The sequence below is a fragment of the Vanellus vanellus genome (genome assembly GCF_965231255.1).
Source record: "Vanellus vanellus genome assembly, chromosome: 18".
Taxonomy (NCBI): Eukaryota; Metazoa; Chordata; class Aves; order Charadriiformes; family Charadriidae; genus Vanellus; species Vanellus vanellus.
In genome coordinates, this window is record NC_138923.1 from 6,318,878 (window position 1) to 6,339,301 (window position 20,424).

General features: G+C 44.2%; 1 protein-coding gene across 8 annotated transcripts in view; it reads right to left on the minus strand.

Moving 5' to 3' along the window:
* Positions 1-2,063: 2,063 nt before the first annotated feature.
* Positions 2,064-20,424, minus strand: part of DNM1 (dynamin 1) — a gene marked incomplete at its 5' end in the record, with an annotated part of 68,557 nt that continues 50,196 nt past the window's right edge. For 2 of the 8 annotated variants that reach the window (XM_082492522.1, XM_082492520.1), the window contains 7 exons: positions 2,064-2,302; positions 11,240-11,458; positions 11,864-12,105; positions 12,283-12,453; positions 13,695-13,706; positions 14,958-15,069; positions 15,700-15,809. In XM_082492522.1, the coding sequence (XP_082348648.1) occupies positions 2,242-2,302; positions 11,240-11,458; positions 11,864-12,105; positions 12,283-12,453; positions 13,695-13,706; positions 14,958-15,069; positions 15,700-15,809 (927 nt within the window). In that variant the 3' untranslated portion in view covers positions 2,064-2,241. Of the gene's footprint in view, positions 2,303-3,259; positions 3,698-7,922; positions 7,960-11,239; positions 11,459-11,863; positions 12,106-12,282; positions 12,454-13,694; positions 13,707-14,957; positions 15,070-15,699; positions 15,810-20,424 lie in introns of those variants that run through there. The other 6 variants (XM_082492515.1, XM_082492516.1, XM_082492521.1 and 3 more) reach the window with 5 other exon arrangements.

Below are 20,424 nucleotides of genomic sequence, written 5' to 3' on the forward strand. Positions count from 1 at the left end.
GTTTATCCCTGCTCAGGCTGTTCGTAAATCTGTATCATAACTAATGGGGGCAAGGCTGTGATTTCATAGAGCATTATTATAAATTGCATAAATATTTATTGGGCACTTTACTTGAGTACTGTGAAGGAGACAAGACCAGGGAAGAAGGCCTGCAGCCTGTTGCAGAGATGACTTAATCCTGTTACAAATTTGCTTTCTGAATAAACTTATTCAGATGGGCACTGACTAGATGTGTTTCTTCTGTTCAGATCACCTTGAAATTTGGCCAGAAAAAAAGCACAAAGAATGAATTCTTTATTAGAAACACCTGCCTTGGCATGGATGTCCTTTTCACTTAGCTTTCATGAATGTTTTCCTGTAGACAGACTGCTGCCAAGCCCGAGACCTTTCTCTGGCCTAGCATTTCACATTCAGACCATCAGATTCATTTCTTCACCCTGTTCCCTTTAGGAGTGTTTCCCTGACACCACCTTTACTTCAAGGAAATTAAGAGCAGGAGTTACTGTTCAGCTGACACACAGTAGCTTTGAACTGGAGCAACTGAACTACCTCTGCATGTCTGATTTGAGAAGTAGAAAAATGCTTCTTAAAGGCCATAAGCACCAAACAACAGAAAACAGCTGTTATGCTGGAAAGAGGACGCTTTGTTTGACAAGGCTGTAGATGAGGGGATACGAGTTTATCTTGCCTGGGCTGGGTAGGTAGGGCAAAGAAATAGGACAGGGTAGGGCAAGCAATGGTTATTGCCTCAGTTGCATAGAAGCTGCAGTTACAACCCATGAAAACATGCAAGACGGAGCAAGCTAGAACACACATAGGAAGGAATCACTAGAGATCTAGTCTATTCACTCAACTTACACCGCTATCTCCTATGAATAAAATCTTCAAGGAGATTTTTTAGCTTATTAAAGTCTTACTAGGGAGTACTCGGGAGATTCCATAAGCCCTGCAGCCAGCTGTAGCAAAGAGCAAGCAAGGGTAAATCAGACATCAATATTACACTGATTTAAGTCAGCAACCCCAACACTCCTGGTCAGTCCCTGCAGCAGTAGTGCTGGAGCCCCATTACTCAGGGGGTTAAGGAATCTGTTGCAATTACAGAGAATTACAGGAATTACAGAGAAACATGGTTGTCACTGTGAGAAGCAGCAACCGTTAGGAGAGACCCATAGCACTCACTGTTTTGGGATGGAGACAGTAGGAACAAGTTTACCCAGTTTATACTAGGGAAGCCTAAAAGCAACTGTCAAGTAAGAGCTGGCCACGTGCGTTAGGCTGTGGTTAGGTTGCTCTTCAGACATGGGCCTAAAAGAGACCGCTTGACAGAGAAACTACAACTCAACATCCACTTGCTGTGGATGCCTAGGCAAAAATACCTTTTTAAGAACCAAGCAATTTTGTGTGCAAAACTCCCACCTTCTCTATGTCCAGTCACTGAAGCACCTCCATGCATTGAAAGGGAGTTAACTTCCATATCTGACAAAAGCTCTTCATTCTACTGCAGCTCCTGGACACCACTGTTGATGCAGATCTGTTCCACCTTCCCTATTAGTGACAGCACCTGCTTGCATGTATAGCTTTTTAAGCTCTACAAGATGAAAAGATTAGGTTATAATTAAATATAGTTTGAAAATCACCCAGAGAAAGAGCAAGAGAAAGAGATGGTTTTATTCTAGTCATGGAGACCTTCATTATACAGAAATGATAGTTTATTTCATCCAATAAACAAGAGTGACAGGTAGATCACAAACTGCATCACAGCTACTACCAGCACCGAGACAGTTCACCCACAAGTCCGGGGTAATACAATAACCCAACTGCACACAGCAGAGAATTTAACAATCAGCTCAAAAACTCAACATCAGGATTTGGTTAACTTTTTGGATGTGTGTATATATATGTATATAGATATTCTTTCCCTACTTAAGTATTTCCTAAAATCCACATGGAAGCACAAATGGCTTTAAACACCTGGACATATATAGATTTTTCATCTTATATATATATTTATAGATATTTATAACAGTAAAGATATGTTTCTCATTACTACAATATACTTGTTTAACTCCTTTAAGCAGCTGGGAAGAAAAAAAAACAAAACCAAAACAGTTTCACTACAATCACATCTGATATGTGTGTGTCACAAAGTACAAACAAAACAAGCCATGTGTGAGATTTGAGTCAGACCATTCCAGGACAGAACAGCTAAGAGGCAGGCAAAGAGTCTCAGAGGGAGCAGGCCTATATGTCAAATGGTGGTTTTGGGCTCTCCGGGCGGGAGGGACTGGCCTTACCCGGCCGGCTGGAGTTTAGAGACAAGAAAAACAAAGAAAAAAGGAAAAGAGAAAGGGAAGGAAAAGGGGGAGAAGTAGTAAAACAATAGTTAAAATACAGAAAGGAACTGGCATCAGAACAATAGAGGATCCACAACAGAAATTAAGAGCAATAGCACTGAAATAAGATAACTTAAAACTGAATCAGGCCCAGTTGAAAGACTGCAACACAGGTGGCTCATTTAGCTCTTGTAGAGACATGACATCTGAGATGTACAGGGTTGATATATTTTTAATTCTCAAGTCTTTTTTTTTTTTTTTTTAAATACATGTAGCATGAAAAGTAAAAAACAAACCTTAAGATGAGTTACGATCAACAACGGTTACAAGTTTCCCCAAACACGTACCATCCACATGCAAGAAGAAAAGGCTATGGAAGAAGTCACCACAGTACCCAAAAAACACTGAAAGATGTGCTTATTCAAAGCAGAAATATTTTCAACAGAACATTACACAGCAAACTCCCTGAAAACATTTGGTTGTCCATTTGCAAGGGGGGAGCAGCGTATCTATTCCCCTCTCCCTGCTGGGTTCAGGAAAGTCAGCCAAAAATGAGGATGCAAAACAACTGCTGGCAGGAGCCAGTGCGTCACCAGCAGGATTTGCCCAGTCCTTTGGGGAGCTGAGCGCGAGCAGGTCCGTGTGCTCCCTGCACGCTGAGGTGTGTGCGCTATCTCAGACTTCACTCTAGCAGGACTATGCCGATCCATTGAGTTCCCCCCTTCTTGATCTCCCTGCCTCACTTTGATATAAGGTTGATTGCACTGTTCCCAACATGAATTTTTGCACCTTAGAAGTCAAACTAATACACAGGACATTTAATCTGTTCCTAACGGTGTCACATGTTTTGACAGTATTTTTCTTTTAAGTCACACTTTTGTCTTCTTAACTACAAGAAAAGAAAATAGCTACAGATCAGTCCTAGGTGCTACAGCTAACTGATGCAGGCAGGACACTTATCCAGGCTAGACCAGGCAGATGAAATAACTGGACGGACAGCCACCACGTGGACTTAAGGATGTCCCTGCGGCTGATCTCTCCAAGGAGCCTGTGTACTTCAGGGATCCATGCCACTGAATGAAGGCTACTCTACGCTCACAAAGCAATACAGGACGCACAAGTGGAGACGAAGAGCTCAATCACTAGGCTAGTGTTTTACGACACACCAGGAAGGGGTGGTGGGAGGCAGATATGTGGGATGGATGAGAGGAGTGACTGTGGCTGTGGAAGGGAGGGTGGAATGGGGAAGCCGCCAGCACGGCATTCGTCGCCAGCTGTCTACAGCCTCGAGTTATAAATCTAAGAGGGACGGTTCAGCCGGTCGGATTATGGTAGGTCGAGTAGGTGAGGCGGGGCCCCTTCTGCTGTGAAAAAGCAGAAAACAAAAACAAGAGAACACACACTGTGGTTAGCACAGCAATTGCAGTCACAATCACACATGCTTCTCCACCTCGCCTGAGCCAGCAAGATAATAAAACTTGAGGCACAAACTACCAGAGTGCTACTCCACAGAGGAGACTTACAGGTTTATATGAGGCCTCACACTGACCTTTCTGCACAGCATGGATCACCAGTAAAGCAATCTGCTGGACAGCCAGTTTTGCTTTCCTTCTGAAATTTGGAAGTGCAGAGATTTATTGCCAGTGAGTGCACTGGCTCTGGAATGAGAGTCGAGAAGCATGGACAACAGTGAGCTCCTGTATCAAGCACATGACAGTCACACAGCATGGATGGGGTCCTCTGAGACGCGCTGCTGTCAGAGGTTCTTGGTTGGTTTGGAGGAGCACCTTCCCCTGCCCTCGAGGCTACTGCAAGCCTGAGATTCCCTATTCCAATACGTGATACTGATCTTTGATATTAAGGGTAAGCTTGCTGCTTTCAGTTGTCTAGTTCTGGTGCTCGGCAAATGCAGCTTCTACTTCAATAACAGGAACTTTGACCTTCGCTACTCCATTCTACTTCAGCTCTTTTGCTGGTACTTTAGCTAGTTAAGTGGGCAGCAACTTAAGTGTTTTTCCTCTGCATAGATTAAGTATTCTAGGATATCATTCCCATAAGTGACGGGGGAAAACCAAAATCCCATAAAATACAAGAAGAGACCCTTGCCATCTCTCTCAGCTCGTTATCTGAAAGACAATTTCAGACTCAGACTACAGGATTTAAGATGTCTACAAATAATAATAACAAAAAAGTATTGTTTTTCCTTTAAAGCATGCTCCCTGCAGTGTCTGCAGCCTAAACAGCATCATGATGGTGTATCATTACGATAAATAAATTGTTCAGTACTAAGCCAGAGTAGTTTTGCGGTCCAAACTGCCTGAAATGCAAAGAGTAAACCCAACAGGATGTAGACCAAGTAGAAAGTATTTGCACTGATCATTGCAGAACCAGGTGTCACAGAATCAATGTTTGAACAATTCCACACTGACAAGCCTTAATTTAGATTAGAGAATCAACTGACTGCTGGAAGTGAAGGCCCTCCTCCAGCACAGAGGCCGAGGGAAGCCAAGGAAGAGGGGCAGAGGAGGATATTTGCACCAGTACAGTCTTCTGAGGGAGGGGAGTCTTTGTTTTGCACTGACTCCAAGTCTATGATCATGCTGGTACCAGAGGAGCTATAGTCCCATAAATTTGGGCAAGCTCCCTCATCTTAGCAAATGAACCAGAGCAACTCTACAGTCCTGTTTATTAGGCCTCCAGAATTTATTGGTCCACATCTGTTAAGCCCCAAATCTCAATACAATTACAAACACTTGTTCCTTGCCTTGGGAAGTGACAAATAAAAAAGCTTCAGACAGTAAAACATTTCCAAATATTATTTCCTTGACTGAAAGTGTCAATGGGGACTGCAAGACCCCATTGCCAGCATGCCAATCAAATTACTGTTCCTGTACAACAAATAATGATGGGATTGAGCTAACCTGGGAATTGCAACGACCTTGGGAGGATGCTGAAATAATACTATCTCCCAGAAGCAGAGATTGCAATGAGATGTTACAGCTGGGGAATCTGTAACCCTGAACTTTATGACATGTGGGATTTGTGCATTATCTCCGAAGGATCTCATGCTGCAAGTGCAGCCATAGTAACCATTTGATGTCTACTACCATCATTGGGACAGTAATAGCACTTGAATTAAAACCGTACAAAACTTCAGCTCAACCTTTAGTGAGATGCTGTTGCACTGTCACATGTGTTAGAAGATATTTTTCAGAGAAGCTTGAAGGACTTTTTGCATTTCAGGAGTTCAGACAGGTTGTCCTAACAGCCTCTGTGGATTTACATGAAAAGGATGCTTGAAGTCACTGGACTATATCATGTGTTCTGGCAAGAGAGGCCACTTGACCCTACTAGAATAAATAGGGCTGAAAGGAGCGCAAATAATTTTCAGGTAGATGGGCTGCTTTCTTGTAATGTACTACAATTGATTTTTGCAGACACTTATTCTTCTCAGCGCTCAGAGGATTTTAGAGGGAGGGGCTGTCAGTTTTTAAAGTTACAGGTTTTGTCTCCAGTCAGGTTTTCTGGAGATGCTTGCAGAACCTGCCTGTAAGGTTACAGAAGGCTGAAAACTGTTCCCCAGCACGAAAAAGGACAGAGAAGTCTCTCAGGCAATATTTAACCCTGAAATGGCACTTCAGTCTGTCTCACTACACTGCTAGTCAACGCCTTTTACATCACTGAAAAGTCGCTTTCCTCTGTCAGGACAAGGAACAAAGTTTTGCTCATGGAGAAGCCTGTGGCAGTCTCCAGTGCATGGGAAGTAAGCCCAGAGTTCCGGCAGGAGCCCAAGGAGACTGCTGACACTGTCATGTCCATTGAAGTCAGTCTTTCAAGCCATACCCAGACTGGAACACGGAACTAATCATATCTAGAAACCAACAGGCTAATAGAGAGTTCTGCTAATAAGGACCTAGCAGAGATGGTAAAACACTACATTTACTCCCTTTGGCTGCAAAAGGTTTGGGGTGGGGTTTTTGGGGTTATTTGTTTTTTGGTATTGTTTTGGTTTTTAATTTTTATTTCCTTGGTGCTCTTTATGCCAGACTAAGAACAGAACGCCCCGTAACAGCGAGTCCCAGAATGAGGTACAGACAACAGCAAGCCTCTTCCCTAAGATTGTTCACCAAGATGCATGTTTCTCAACTGTCAGGGATGTCTGCAGTAGGCAGAGAATCCGAGGAAACTGCAGATTGCCCCAACATCTCTGCAGTATGTCATCAGTGAGGAGGGCTGATGGATGACATCCTCAAAGAATGGTGTCAATCACTGAGCAATCACTGCATTGGTTTGATGTGATGTGGCACCTCTCAGCTCTAACTGCAGTTATATGCAGCAGTAACAGGCACCACTCCCTGCAAGATGTGGGCTAGCTGTGAACTCCCCTGCCCTGGAACAGGGGCTTGAACTTGTGCTATCCTTAAGATATGACTTGAGCACACACTCCTCCAGCTCTCTCTGCCACAACCAGCAGCAAGGGAAGCTACAGGAGCTGCTCCTCCACTCCTCTCAGTCAGACCTTTCCACTTCAAGAAATAACACACAAAGAGAATGGGAGGAAGGGCCCAGAACACCCACACCTGCCTAGTTCTGCCTTATCTACCCCTTGGTCGACAAGGGCTGGAGGTTCCCAGGAAAAAGAGTCAGGAGAATTTGCCAGATCTCCCTCTTCAGACCCCCACCCTCAGCATTAACAGGACAAAGAAGAGTTGTTGGGCCAGCACAGTACACATGAGCCTGCTCCAATACCCTGCTACATCACTGAACATGTACAATGCTGCAAAATGCAGGGAGAGATAGGAAAGGGGAACAGGCAGGAGCTCAGGGCAGAGTGTTTGGGGGGATATGGATCACTAAACCCTTCCTCTCACAGGGGCAGAAGGCAGAGGAGAGAAGGCAGTTTGAATGGAAGCAGAAGAGTAACCTAGAAGGTAAAAGGTCAAGTGGAGAACAAGCAAAGGGAGTTCACTTCTAACTATGATGATGGAACATAAGGATAACAGGGAACATTCAATGTCGGAGTTACCCTGTGCTCAAACATGGAAGTCCTGACCTTAATGACCCAAACGCCTCCTGCCTTCCATGAGCACTAGGGACACAGTGAGGATGGGAGCACTCCTCCAGCCAGATACTAGAATATAAGAAGAGGAGTCTGAACTAACAGCTCCCCAAGTCTCTCTCGATCCTAACAGAGCTGACAAACCAAATCAAAACAGAGTTCATTCAGCTGATCTCCCAGTGTGGATATAAGCCAAATGAAAGACACACACAGTTTAGACCTTGTTGCCAGAGCTCATTCCCCCATCCCACCTCCTCGACCTGGAAGCAGAGAAATAGTCCTCTTGTAACCTTTAAGTCAGGTACTGAGGCTTTCCCAGCTCCTGCAGCTCAAGCAGCTGCTCCATCTCTGACCAGCCAGTTTTTCTGTTCAAGACTCCTCCCTTTATGAGATCCTGGCAGAGGTAGTTCATTGGACAAGGGATTCTGTTACTAATATGAGAACTAGGCAGCGGAGGTGAGCTGCAGAGCAAAGTAATGGAGGATGGGGACACAATGACTCATGCATTGCAGGGAGAGTGCAAAACGTACCGTGGCTGCCAGTCCTCAGGGGTCACTGATAGTGATTCTGAAAGACAACATGAAATCAACATGGCAGTTCAGACAGTTCAAGGCAGAGGCCGCACAGACTGTCAGGAAGGCGGAACAGACACATGCACTTGCGCAGACACACATTCGCATGTTGCCCTCCAGAACACAGCACAAGCATGCACTGCTGGGCAGGGCTGCACTCCATCACGCAGGACTTCACATACACAATCACACCCTCATCTTTGCAGACATCCAGAACCCTGCTGTGCACAGGGGTGCATCGAAAGCCGTCTATCTGTTCACACACCTACTGGCCATTGCTCGCTCACGCAGCAAGTCCACTCTCTCATCCAGGCTGACATTCATACCTGCTGAACCAGCAGTACACCTCGGTCTCAGCACCCACAGCTGGGCACAGGTGGCTTGACATGTCTCTCACTGAGGATTCCTATCTTCTGACAATATTAAATTCTAGAGTTGAAACAAACATCTCAGGAAAGAGGGCGATAACACGCAGTCCTGAGCACTACCCCAAAAGGGAAGAAGCAGGTGAAGCCTTACATTTTGAAGGTCACAAATCATGAGATCAGCTACTCTGACCTCCTGAATAATTAAAGTCATAAAGATGTGTGAAATTACATTTACAGTGATGCTGATCACTTGCATCTTTTTCCTTAGATATACCAAAGATCAGAGAACCCATTAATGCCTTCAGCACATTTTTCCAATGGTTAAGTCATTCTCACTTAAACTTTCTTATTTCTTTGAGCTTGCCTGAGCTCTTTCACCTACTGTTTATCAAACTATTTTAAACTGAAGATACTAAATACCTGGAGGAATATCTTCATAGTTTTCTTTCCCAGAGCAAATCCTCCTGCACAGCTCCAACAGGCATATAGTCCCAATGCAGTCCTTCATTGCACACAGATAGGACCTTATATTGTTTGTAACTTTCAGCTCCCAAAGGCATGTATTTGGCAATACAGACTTTGGCAGTAAACTGAATAAATCCTAAGTACAGAAGCAGGATGGTAAGTCAGTCTTGTTTTAAGTGTACTTAATTATATGCAGGAAAACCTTCCTGTGCAAAGAAATGGACCATGTGGTGTTTATATGTGAAAGCATGTGTCTATACAATAAAAAAAAAAAAAAGTGGAGCAACAGTTGTCTTTAAGTTCATCATCCATAAAACCACATGCTCGCACAAACAAACTGCTGAACTTCTACACCAGCACCAGTGTGCATACACACACAAAATACACCCAGCTACCACCATGCACTTCCAGTTCACCACTTAACACCAACTCCTACAGCAAAGTCCACTCATGCCATATACAAGAGCTTTGTTCCTCTCACACACACACTAGTGTAGCCCAGTTAGCAAGGGAAAAGATGGGTGTTAAAAAAGCAGTGATGGAGATGGCATTCGTTCACCCATGGCAGAAGGACTCGAGTCCAAGTGCTAGCAGGGAACATTCTTATTCTATATACAGAAGAGGAAGAGAAAGAGTCCCTTGTCATTGGAAATTCTCCATTCATCAGTGAACTCAAATGACAAGCTGGTATCAGGATCCGGAGGAGTCTATGAACAACTGGAAGAATCAGAGAGGGGGAATCAGAGAATGAGCATCACTTCACAGCTTCTGGAATTACATTCTCAACTCCAGATCTGGGTAGTCAGTAGCATGCAATCCAACTTACGATCTCTCCTTCTAAAGCAAGGGATTGCTTGGTTAAGGATGAAACACTTTCTTCCTCTGCTCCAGTGCCATTTCCCTACTTCCCCCTAAACCCTTCTACCTCATGCACAAGGCAGAAAAGCCATTAAGGTAGGCTATGACAGATTTCTTCTAAAAAGGCCAATTCCTTTCAGCCCATTTGGGAAATCCTATCATGATGATCAGGTATATAGAATATTTTTCATGAGTGAATAAATGAAACAGTGAAAGAAGATGGACACAGAAAGAAGCATAACTATACTAAAAACAAAACCACAAAGTAACAGTATATGGAAAAGCAGGGTCACAAGAAGCAAGAGCCAAAAATAAACAGTAGAAGCATGCTGACATCCACAGATGCCACCAGCAGGACTGCAGTCCCTGGGGCAACACTGAGGCATGTATGGACAAGTTACTGTGGGAGCTGCATCAAGGTGCATAGGGAGGACTGGGGCAGAGGCACCAAGAAAGTAAAACCATTTGCACACACCAGAGTCAGAAACTGGTCTACAAACTTTGGACTGGTCTACAAACTCCATCTCTGGGCGGGATACAACCTGGCAGAGAACACTTCCTCTCCAAACAGGCAGCGCCACGTATGAGCTGGGGCTCTATCACATGAGGAAGACTCAACTTCCTCCACCATATACCATCACCACCCATTGACAGGCTGGGGTGTTTCCACAGAAAATGGCAAAGCTTCAGACACATGCCACCAGCACCCACTGGAGAGAAGGTATTTTCCACAAGGTAAGTGTTCCCTCTGGCATGTCATTGGGGAGTTTCTGGTTATGTTCATTCTTTAGTCTGCAATTACCTTCTCTTCCTCACAGGGAAACCAAGTACTTAACATAAAAGCATTCCTGGTTCCAGACTACTTCTTAAGTCCTGTTCGGGAACACATGCTTAGCTGCACAGGGGATAATCCCTTATTACCATGTGTGTTTGAAATGACTGAACAGGAAAGGAATTGAGTTTCCTAATGGGAAAGCAAAGCTGTGTGATTTGAACCCTCTAGACTGGAAAAGCGTTCAATTTGATTACAGAAGCAACAAAAATGCCTAAAAAAAAATCTATTTCCTTGCCAGTGATATTGCAATACTCTCCCAGCCAAAAAGCATCTGAACAGCTTAGATAAAGGTCTCTCCAACTCACCTTGAAGAACCCTGGGCCAGGAGAAAAGGGGCAACTTCACACTTTGGAAAGCCCTACACAGAGGGGAACTGCCTTGAAAGGTGTACTGTCACTTCAGTCCTGTGATTTTTCTGGTGACCCCTTCCTACTTGTGAGCAGAGGCATTGGTATGATTGCTCTAATAAAGCCCTCAGGTACAAGGTCCTCTTCCCCCAACCTTTGCACAGAGGTTTGTGCAGAGAAGAGGCTGCCCCTCTGTACCTTGGCATTGCCTCATCTGTACAATGAAATAATCAGTGGACAACGATGCTCCTGATTATGGACCCAGTTCAAATAGTCAAAAGACTGTACACACACCATGCACTCCGCTCTCCTTCTATGGCCCAGGCAGGCTAAGTGCTGTCAGGGCTGCTACCCAAAAATTGGACATATCCCACCTGTGTGGAGCAGCATTTCAGGACTTACCTAGGAACACCAGGAGGAGCACGATTAGGCCGAGAAGGAACCTGAGGTGGGGGCCCAAAGGGATCAGGAGAGGCACCTGGCCTGGAGGGCACAGGGGGGGCACCACCCAGCGTGGACCCACCAGCAGGAGGTGGCCCAGGAGCTGGGCCTCGAGACCCAGGTCTGGCGGGCGGAACAGCGGGAGCTCTCCTCTGTGGCGTGGGGCTGGATGTGGGAGACCTGGCAAACAAATGGAGAAATTCAACTGCAACAACAGGCCTGGGACGCCTCTGTGTCATTATCAGGTCCCCATATGCTGCCTTCAGTGTTCCTTCTTTAGTTTCATGTCACTTTACACACCACCCTTTGGCTTTCAAGGGCCATGCCAGGCTTCAGGATGCCTTCAAAGCTCTTTCAGGCCTCATCTAACCTAAGGGTTTAGAAGCCTATGCATCCTCTGTGAAGATGTAGCAGCCCTACATAGCTTTCAAGGCCTGGGAGCCTCCCAATACAAATACCCAGAACTCTTCATCCACAGGGAGAAGATGGGAAGAGAAGGACTCCCTGTCTCAGTAGGAGGCCCCAGCTAGCCACTGAAGAGGCATCAGGCAGGTCTGTGGGGCTCTCCCCCTGAGCCTCTGGTACCTGCGTCCAGATGGTACGCTCTGCACCTGCAGCCAAGAGTCGTCCACCGGTGGGGGCATAGGGGTGCTGATGGTGCTGGTGTTGATGTCCCCGATGATGTTGAGAGCCTCTTTCAGGGCATGGTACATTCGCAGCATTTCGTCACGTCGCTGGGCCTGCTCTGCCGATTCCTCCATCAGCGTATTTTGGTCACCGCAGGAGTATAGGTTTGCCAGCAACTCCGAATGGATAAAGTCCTTGGTCTGCAAAGGAGCACAAAGAGGGAATCAACTTCCACAGTCTTCCTCAAAACACTCCATTCTGTCCCCACCTCTTCCTCCTTCCAAGCTGCATTCAGTTTTTCTTCACTCTTTCTCTCTCCCTCCCTATCTTTCCCCTTCTCTATGTCTCCCCACCTCCATCAACCACAGCATAAGTACATTGTTTATCATGAGGTGCATGATTGTCTTGGGCATGAGGTCTCTGATGGTTTTGTTGACAATTGCCATGTAGGAATCCACCAGGTTCCTGATTGTTTCTACTTGTCTCTCCAGCTGTGGGTCCATGGAGTGCATGAAACTGTCTGATCCATTCTCCTCCGCTTCACTGGCCTGCAGAGAAAAGGAGAAACAGTGGTTCTTCAAATGTAACACAAAATTAGCTTTTCATGAGAGCACTAAGAGAACAAAATATGGGAACATGCAGGAAGCATGTGCAATAAAACTTAAACTTACATTTTGAGCTGTGATTGTCAATGCACAGCTCAGCTTGTACAGACTTCTCCAGCTCAGATGTGAGGAGTTTTAACAATAAAGATGCTCTCTTAAAACAAAAGTTACTACACAAAGGTGAAAAGCAAAAGGGACTCCTGACTAACACTCACAGGTTATGGCTCTAGTGAATACTTAATGCTATGTTTTTACTTTTAATATTTATAGCTTCCTGAAAGTTTCTTAATTTGAGCCAGGTTTTCCATGCCCAGATTCAGTTTAGACCTGAGAATCATTTAACATAAATTAAGCCTCACAGGCTCTCCAATGCACTGCATCTTTATCCTCATTATACAAATGAGGAAACAGAACAGAGCAGTGAAACAACTGCTCACCTCAGATCACAAGCAGATGGAATAATGTAGAAAACCTTCCTGATCATTTTAACTGTAAATTCTGCATTGTAAGTCATACTTATCTTTTCTTCCACACTAAGCAGATGAATCTTTGTCTTCCTGAAATGCACTGTTTAGCTTTCTGTAAGGTAAAACCTGAACTATGCTGTTTGACAGCAAGCAGTGGCCAAGGCTCACCCATTTGGGATCAATTTCAAAGCAGCAAAGCATCAGACTGTCATCTTTCTCAATGCTTATTTAAAAACCCCTTGACTTTGTAAAGAAAAAAGCTTTCTTTTAAACCATCCCAGTCTAAAGGATTTGCAGCAGCATAGGAAATTGCTTATCATATTTTGTTTCCCAAAACAAATATATGACAAAGGGAAAATTCTTTTGTTCATTTGAGCTTTTCCTAGGAAGATCTTACATAATGAAGGAATGCAAGGTATCAGTGAGAAACAAAGTAAAGGAAGTGGACATCAAACAGGACAACTTAAAAAAATGAGGGTCAAAACCCCCAAAAATAAGATTGCACCAAGATTCAGAAGTCATACAAAAAGGAAGAAATAAAAAGAAAAAAGGAAAATTCAAACCAAGAACAGAAACAAACATCAGCAATCCAACAGAAGGCACAAAGAGGGAAGAGAAGCAAATGCCTCTCAGGAAACTGTGACAAAAGGGAAAAACAGAAGAGAACTATCCGGTGAGAGCCTCAGGGGGCAACACAGGCAGAGAGGTCAGACTTACTTTGTCCTTGTCCTGGTAGGCCAGTTAGAGCATATGTGGAAAAAATTAAAACAAAAAGGGACAAAAAAATAAAAGACAACTTTTAGTTGGTCTCAGAATTTGGAGAAGTTCCCATATAGCACTGAACAAGCCAAAGACCAATCCCACTAAAAATACGTAAATACCTAGATTACCCTGGAAGAGGAAGAAGTGAATTTTTTAGCTAAACTGAAAATCAAAATGGACACACTGCAAAGGAAATCTTGTTAGCAACAAAGGGAAATTTACTTACCTACAGTGGCTACCTGTTATTAGTTACATAGGGTTTTGAGACAGTCAACCTAGCGATCAGTGTTCCTACGTGAAACCACTCCATTTGCACACCAACAGGTGGCACATGTTCTTTTTGAGTATGTGTTTAAGAGGCCCAGTCTGGTCCAAAGCCAATTTGAAGTCATGACACTTAAGGTCCAGTCCCTAATCCTCTTTTTTTTAGTATCACATTGGTTTGTCAGAAAATGCTTTAAGGCAAAAAACTCACAATCTTCAAGTGTAACAGGAGAGATGAATGCAAGAAGTCTCTTAGAAGCAACAAATACAAACAGATAAGCAGTTATCACTTTTCTTATGGGAAAACTATTTATAGCAGCTTCCTCTCTCAGAGGAACAGGAAGGCTTTGAACAGGAACATATACCACAATTCTCTAGAACACACTCTTAAAGCGGAGCATAACGCTGACAGCAAATGTTATGGGACAAGGCTAAGGGAAGAGTTAAGAGGTCTTGCTAAAGTAGCATATTAAGGTATCTACCAAACAAAACAAAAATTCAAAGAACATTCCTTCCTAATTGGGTGGGAGAGGGAATGGGAGAACAACTACTAAGAAGCCAGGAAGCTCCTAACAAGGCTGTACACTACATGTTACTGAAAAGGAACAGTGTCTTTGCTCAGCAGACACATACCACTTAGTAGTAAGGGAGTTAAACGTCCTCCTTATACCGGGAATTTAATGCCCACAAGAGAGCTAGAAAGGTTTATCAAGGCAATCTTTGCCTACTTTATCTCCCCTTTGAAGCTGCAAGTTACTTTATCCCAAGCTTCCTTAAAGAAAGCACCAGGACATACCAAAAATAAATTTTTGTTCCAAAATGTCCTCAGCTCAGGAAAGAGATGAAACCTTCATGGACTTTTTATGTTAAAAAAAAAAAAAAAACAAACACAGCTATCCTTCTTAAGATACATGCTATGTTCCTTCTCACCCCATTATTATGGCTGTAGCTTACCCCAACACGCTCTGGGTAGACTCCTGCACGAAGGAAGGAAGCCTTCCAGCTATCCACCTCCTCCTGGGTCTCACAGGCCAGCTCCAGCTGCCGGTAGTCCTTGTAAACATTCCTGAGAGGAAGACAAACATTTTATTCTTCTCTATTGTAAAACAGAGATTTGTTCGTGCTTGACAAAGATTCCAATGACCAGGGAGTCTTCCTGTCACTTTAAGGCAGAGACACTTAGTCCCTTGCTAGTATCCTCATGATGACCCTGCAGAAGGGAAAGGATATTAATTTCTTTATGAGCAAGTTTAATTGCCCCCAAGTCAGTTGTGCGTTTCAACAGGGCTTGAAAGAGATTCCCTTTTCAATTCTGCTCACTGCTGGACTTCTCCAGCCAACCTGGGTCCCCTATCTCCTATAGCTTTCCCTATTCACTCACTAAGAACATTGATTATAAATATATACTCCAGCCATCACCAGACCCAGGTAACCACACCAATTAGCTGAAGACTAAGGTGACACCACAGGCCATGCACTGGTGAAGAAAGGAAGTGGTACGCGTCTGTAAGACCAGAAGGAATGAAGTCAGACTTCTTGTTAAAGTCCCCCATCTCCTCCAAAAATGGCCATCCTTAAAGGATACGCAAATCTTTCCTGGACAGCTATCCCAACATGCTCATCTCTACTCCCTCCTAATATTACATAAATCCTGTCCCCAGCTTCAGCAGCTTGGCATGTTGAGATGTGAGCATACCTCTGTTCAGTGTTGAAGAGAGCAAAGATGTGCTTGCTGGACATGAACCCCTTCTCAACATCTCGCAGTTTCAGGTTATCCACTGGTAACATATACTTCTTCTCCTTCTCCTGAAAAGGGGATCAGTAACAAGTCACTCACTGCTCCAACAAAGCCTCTACTCTACCAGCAGTAAGGAGTCTGTCAGCAATACAGCCCCCACCTTGCCAGGGAGGCGACTCTCAACCCAGGTCCTCTGGTCTCTTAAGTCTGTGAGAAAAGAGGACCTCTTGAAACTAGAGTCTGTTCTTCCTGACTGCTTTTGTGATGTGGCCCAACAACCCTGCCCCATTAACTCCTCCAGAAGCAGGCAGCAGCATGGCACTGTCCCAGTTCCCCAGGTTGTGATCAACATCAAGGTCTCATCTCTTCCCAGCAAGGGGTCAATCAGCACCAAGACCCTCACCAGCCACTTGACACCCAGAGCAGGTCTGTCTGGGAAAGGGTCCTCAATACCTCTGCTCTCAGGGCCGTGTTTATGTGGGGAGACACTGCTGCCAGTCAGAGAGGGGACAAGCAACCCTCATAGACCCACTGTCACCACCTGAGTGTTTTACTTTTAATCACTACAAGCCTATACCCAGGTTCAAGAAAAGCCAGGCATGTGACAGAGAAGCTGGTTTGACACAGAAGTTCTGGACTATATCAACTTAAATTCACCTCTACAGAAAAGCTGACTTTCTCACTTCATCCTATCACTGTCCTACACTCTATTGGTTACTGTGAACCCTTTTAAAGTATTAATTAAGCAACAACAAATATGCATCAGAAGATCAAAGAGCATGTCTGGCTACAATAATACTGGTTACTTAAAGGCCTTGTGTTGAAAAAAAAAAAATCAAGTAATTATGCTCATTAATGAAAATCTCATGCTCTGAATTATTAGAAGCTCAAACAACATGGGCAGCTTAACATTTGGTGAATGTTAAAGACCAGAGTTTGAAATTTCAGGGACCAGACTCTGAGAGCTTTAAGGGACCCATTTTTTCAGAATTTTTTTTCTGAATGTAAATGTAAAAAGGTCAGAAATCATTCTCCCTGCTTAGTCTCAAATTTAGATCTACAGCAAATTAAGAAGTAAATTTGGTTTAAGGTCCCCATTTGGAACATCCTGTTCCAGCTAGGTATTATACCCCAACATAACAAGAGAGGGAGCTATCACACTGGTCTCCAAAAGGCAGAACGCAGCTATCCAAGACTGAAATAGAAACAGAGCATACTTCTGTGTGCAAGCATACATGTGTGACTGTCCCCTTGTGAGCATCTTGCGTGTTAGTAGACTTTTCTTGCCTGGAAACAACAAAGCATGATTGCTGTCAGGGGAAATAAGAATGGAAAGCAAAGATGGTCAGCGAGCAGAGATCTCGAAAAGCTAGCTAGAAGACAGGGGCAAGGCAGAGAGGATGACAAAGCTGCAGAGCTCAAACACCCAGAGGATGGCAAGTCCAGCCTAACACCCTCTTCAGTTTCCGTTAAATTGACTTGAATTTGCTAAGGATACCAGACACTACACAGTTCAGACATAACCCAAAGATAAAGCTATACCAGTCCATTACAAAATTTATGCAACAAGAATATCTCAGAAGCCAGCAGCTAGAAAATAGAAGACATTACTTGGGTAGCTGCCAAACTCTCCATTCTCTCTCTAAGATGCCAGGCTATGAAAGCAGGAAAGCTCTTCCAAGCAAATTTCCCTGGATTTTTTAATACTGTTGATCAGTCTAGATTAGAGGTGAGCAAGCACTTTTGTGATGGGACATCTGTCACCCAGGTACTGGTCTCAGAGTCACACAGAGCAGTTCAGGTCCTGTAGGCCACAAACAGCTTCCAGCTTTCTATTACTTTGGGTTATTATTACACTGGTTTAGGTTGAACTAGTGACCTAGAAGTGAAGTACACCAACTGCTAAGTCCCTAGGCAAGACAGACCACCCCCACTGCAGTCTCACTTAACTGGAAGTCCTTGCAGACTCTCTGGGCTAGTAAAAAAAACCCCAAACCCTCATGTTAAAGCTGCCTGAGAAAAATCATTCTGCAATAGAACCACATCATTCCATAGAAATTTAGCAATGGAGTCATTCTTCAGGAACAGAGTCAAAAGGTAAGGGAATCCCATGTCCCAGATATGGAAATACATGCTCTTTGCCAGAGTTTTGACTTTCACCCCTTCCAAGCTCTTGCATAAATGCTGCCGCGTGATCACGACAACACTATGTCCACATGCTGACCTTCCCATACACCAGAGGAAAGACACATATATCCATCTGCCAGCATAAAACATCAGTCCTCTGACTCTGAGGCAACAAGAGCAATCAAATGGAGGACACCAGCACAAGGCAAGAAACCCCCAACCCAGGCACTGCAGGGCAATGCACACTGCAATGAGCTCCTGCCGCTCCCCATCTCTCCACACCTCCCCCTCCCAGTCCCCCACTTCAGCCTTTCCAGCTTCTCAGTTTTCAACCCAGCCTGTTTTATATCAACACTCTGACTTCATTTCCTGAATGTAGAGACAGGAAAGCGCAGAATGAGCTGCCAAGGGCTGAGCCTCTCAAAACTTTGGCTGAGCCCTCTGCCCATATGTTAGCAATCTGGCAGTATGCACTATGGCTGAATAGCATCCTGGCCAAAGGGGGGAAAGGGCTTCTCTCTCTAGCTTTCCAGACTAGAAAAGGGGGGGAGGGAGAAGGAAGGGCCAGCACACATCAAAATGGGAAAGTAGTTTGAGAAATAGTATATTCAAATTCCTCGGTCTGATCCCAAGAGACTTATGTTGCTCATATCATCTATAAGAAAAAAAATAATCAGGAAAGACTCCCTCTCAGCAGCACAGTATACGTTATGTAAAATGTGCATATTGGCTGCAAGTTGATCTGTAGAACCATGAGGCCAAGGAGAGGGAGTGAAGTGCAGAAGCACTCAGACTGGCCATACAAAACAGAACATGGATGCTCCGTGTTGGCTAGGGAATGTTGTAGGCACAGTGTTGGCTACCCTAATCAGGGCTGCTGCTCCCAATGGGACTTACACTGCCTGCATGGAGAACTGCACAGAGAGATGACTGCAAGCTACTTGCACAGGCAGGATAAGTGCCAGAGGATTACTCCCCCGCCCCCAGCATAGCGCAGATACAGCCATATGGCTCTGTACTTTGCATCTACCAAAGAAAGAAAATACACATGGCCAGGAAGGAGACCAGGATCCATTAGCCATTCCAATGGTGGGGTGTGAAGCACAATAGCTGGAGAAAAAAAAAAAAAAAAAAGGATGCTGCAGTTGCAGTCTGATGTCACAACACCTTACCGTGGCTACCCACCTCCTCCTTATGGTTGCTAAATTTTAGAGGTTGGTTTCAGCCAGAGACGGCAATGGCTTGCACTAGCATCTGAATTACTTGTTCCTATCCTGTAGGTAACAGCCTAAAAAGAAGTTCACAAAGTCAGCAGGCAGCAAGCCAGCCTGACTCAAAGCATTTCCTCCATTCAACTGGACTGCCTCAACAGCAAGTTAAATCTTCCTACTCTTGGATACATGTGAAATGAAGCTGACAGATGCATGTGTGGGCTCCCCTAAGGTTGGAAATTGGCACTCACAGCACAAGAAAGTAATTGGCAGAATTATTAGCTCTCAGTTTGCATTTGGAGCACAAATAAACTAATTAAAGGTTTCCCTGTAGCCGTTATGACAAACGCTTCCTTTCGCACAGAGACAAGGGTCTGTGGATACGGGAGAAAGAGCATTGCCATTGTTTTAATTGGTGGCCATGTGAAATTCAGAGAAATTCATCTTGCTTAAACCTCTTAATCTCCTTTCCTTCTTGTAACATGTAAAGCCCTATGGGTAAACAAACCTGCCCCAGGGGTGACTGGAGCTTCAGTCAAATCATTTGTGTTAAGCACATGCACAGCATTTTGGGAACTCCTATAATAAAACTCCACTCAAATGGAAAAACATTAACATCATAATTGATAAACACACTGAATGAATACATGCACACTACAAGATTATTAGGAAGAAGACTCCAAAAAACAGTCTGGAGTATTTGAAAGCAAGTTAGTCGACTATTTTAAATTGAACCCCCTCTCCCCCCCCCAACAAGACATTACCAACTACTTTTGCTCCTTGTCTTTGCAAAGAAAATGCACATTAGAAGAGCTGAATTTCTGAGGTGCAATTCTTCCAGGGAGCTCTAGTCACCCCACAACATACATGTATCTCAAAACCATTTTTCCAAAACACAGCCCACCTGCAACATAACTTTTACCCTCAGAGCATAATTTACTGGACACTGCGATCACTGCTTCAAGCTGCAAAGCAGCTGTAATGGCTTGTTTACATCAGAAAGCTGCATTGGTTTAACTTAAACACCACATCCTAAGATTTTAAGCTGATTTAGTTCAAAAGCTCTGTAGATACTAGGCCTGGACTCATGTGATTAATCACAGCCTTTACTGCTGGCTTAGTAAGCACAGCAATGGTAATCAACTCACCTGCACAAAAGTAAAGATTTTTATATACATCAGCTGAAATAATGCGCACATTTAAACATGCAGCTACGCGCAATGCTAAGAAGCCATCAGAGGCTATATGGGAAAGCACAGGCAGAAACCGAGTAGCTTAAAAGAGCCTACAGTGCCCCAAACTCCACTGTTGTGACCTCTCTAAGGTCACAGCAATGCTCATCAGC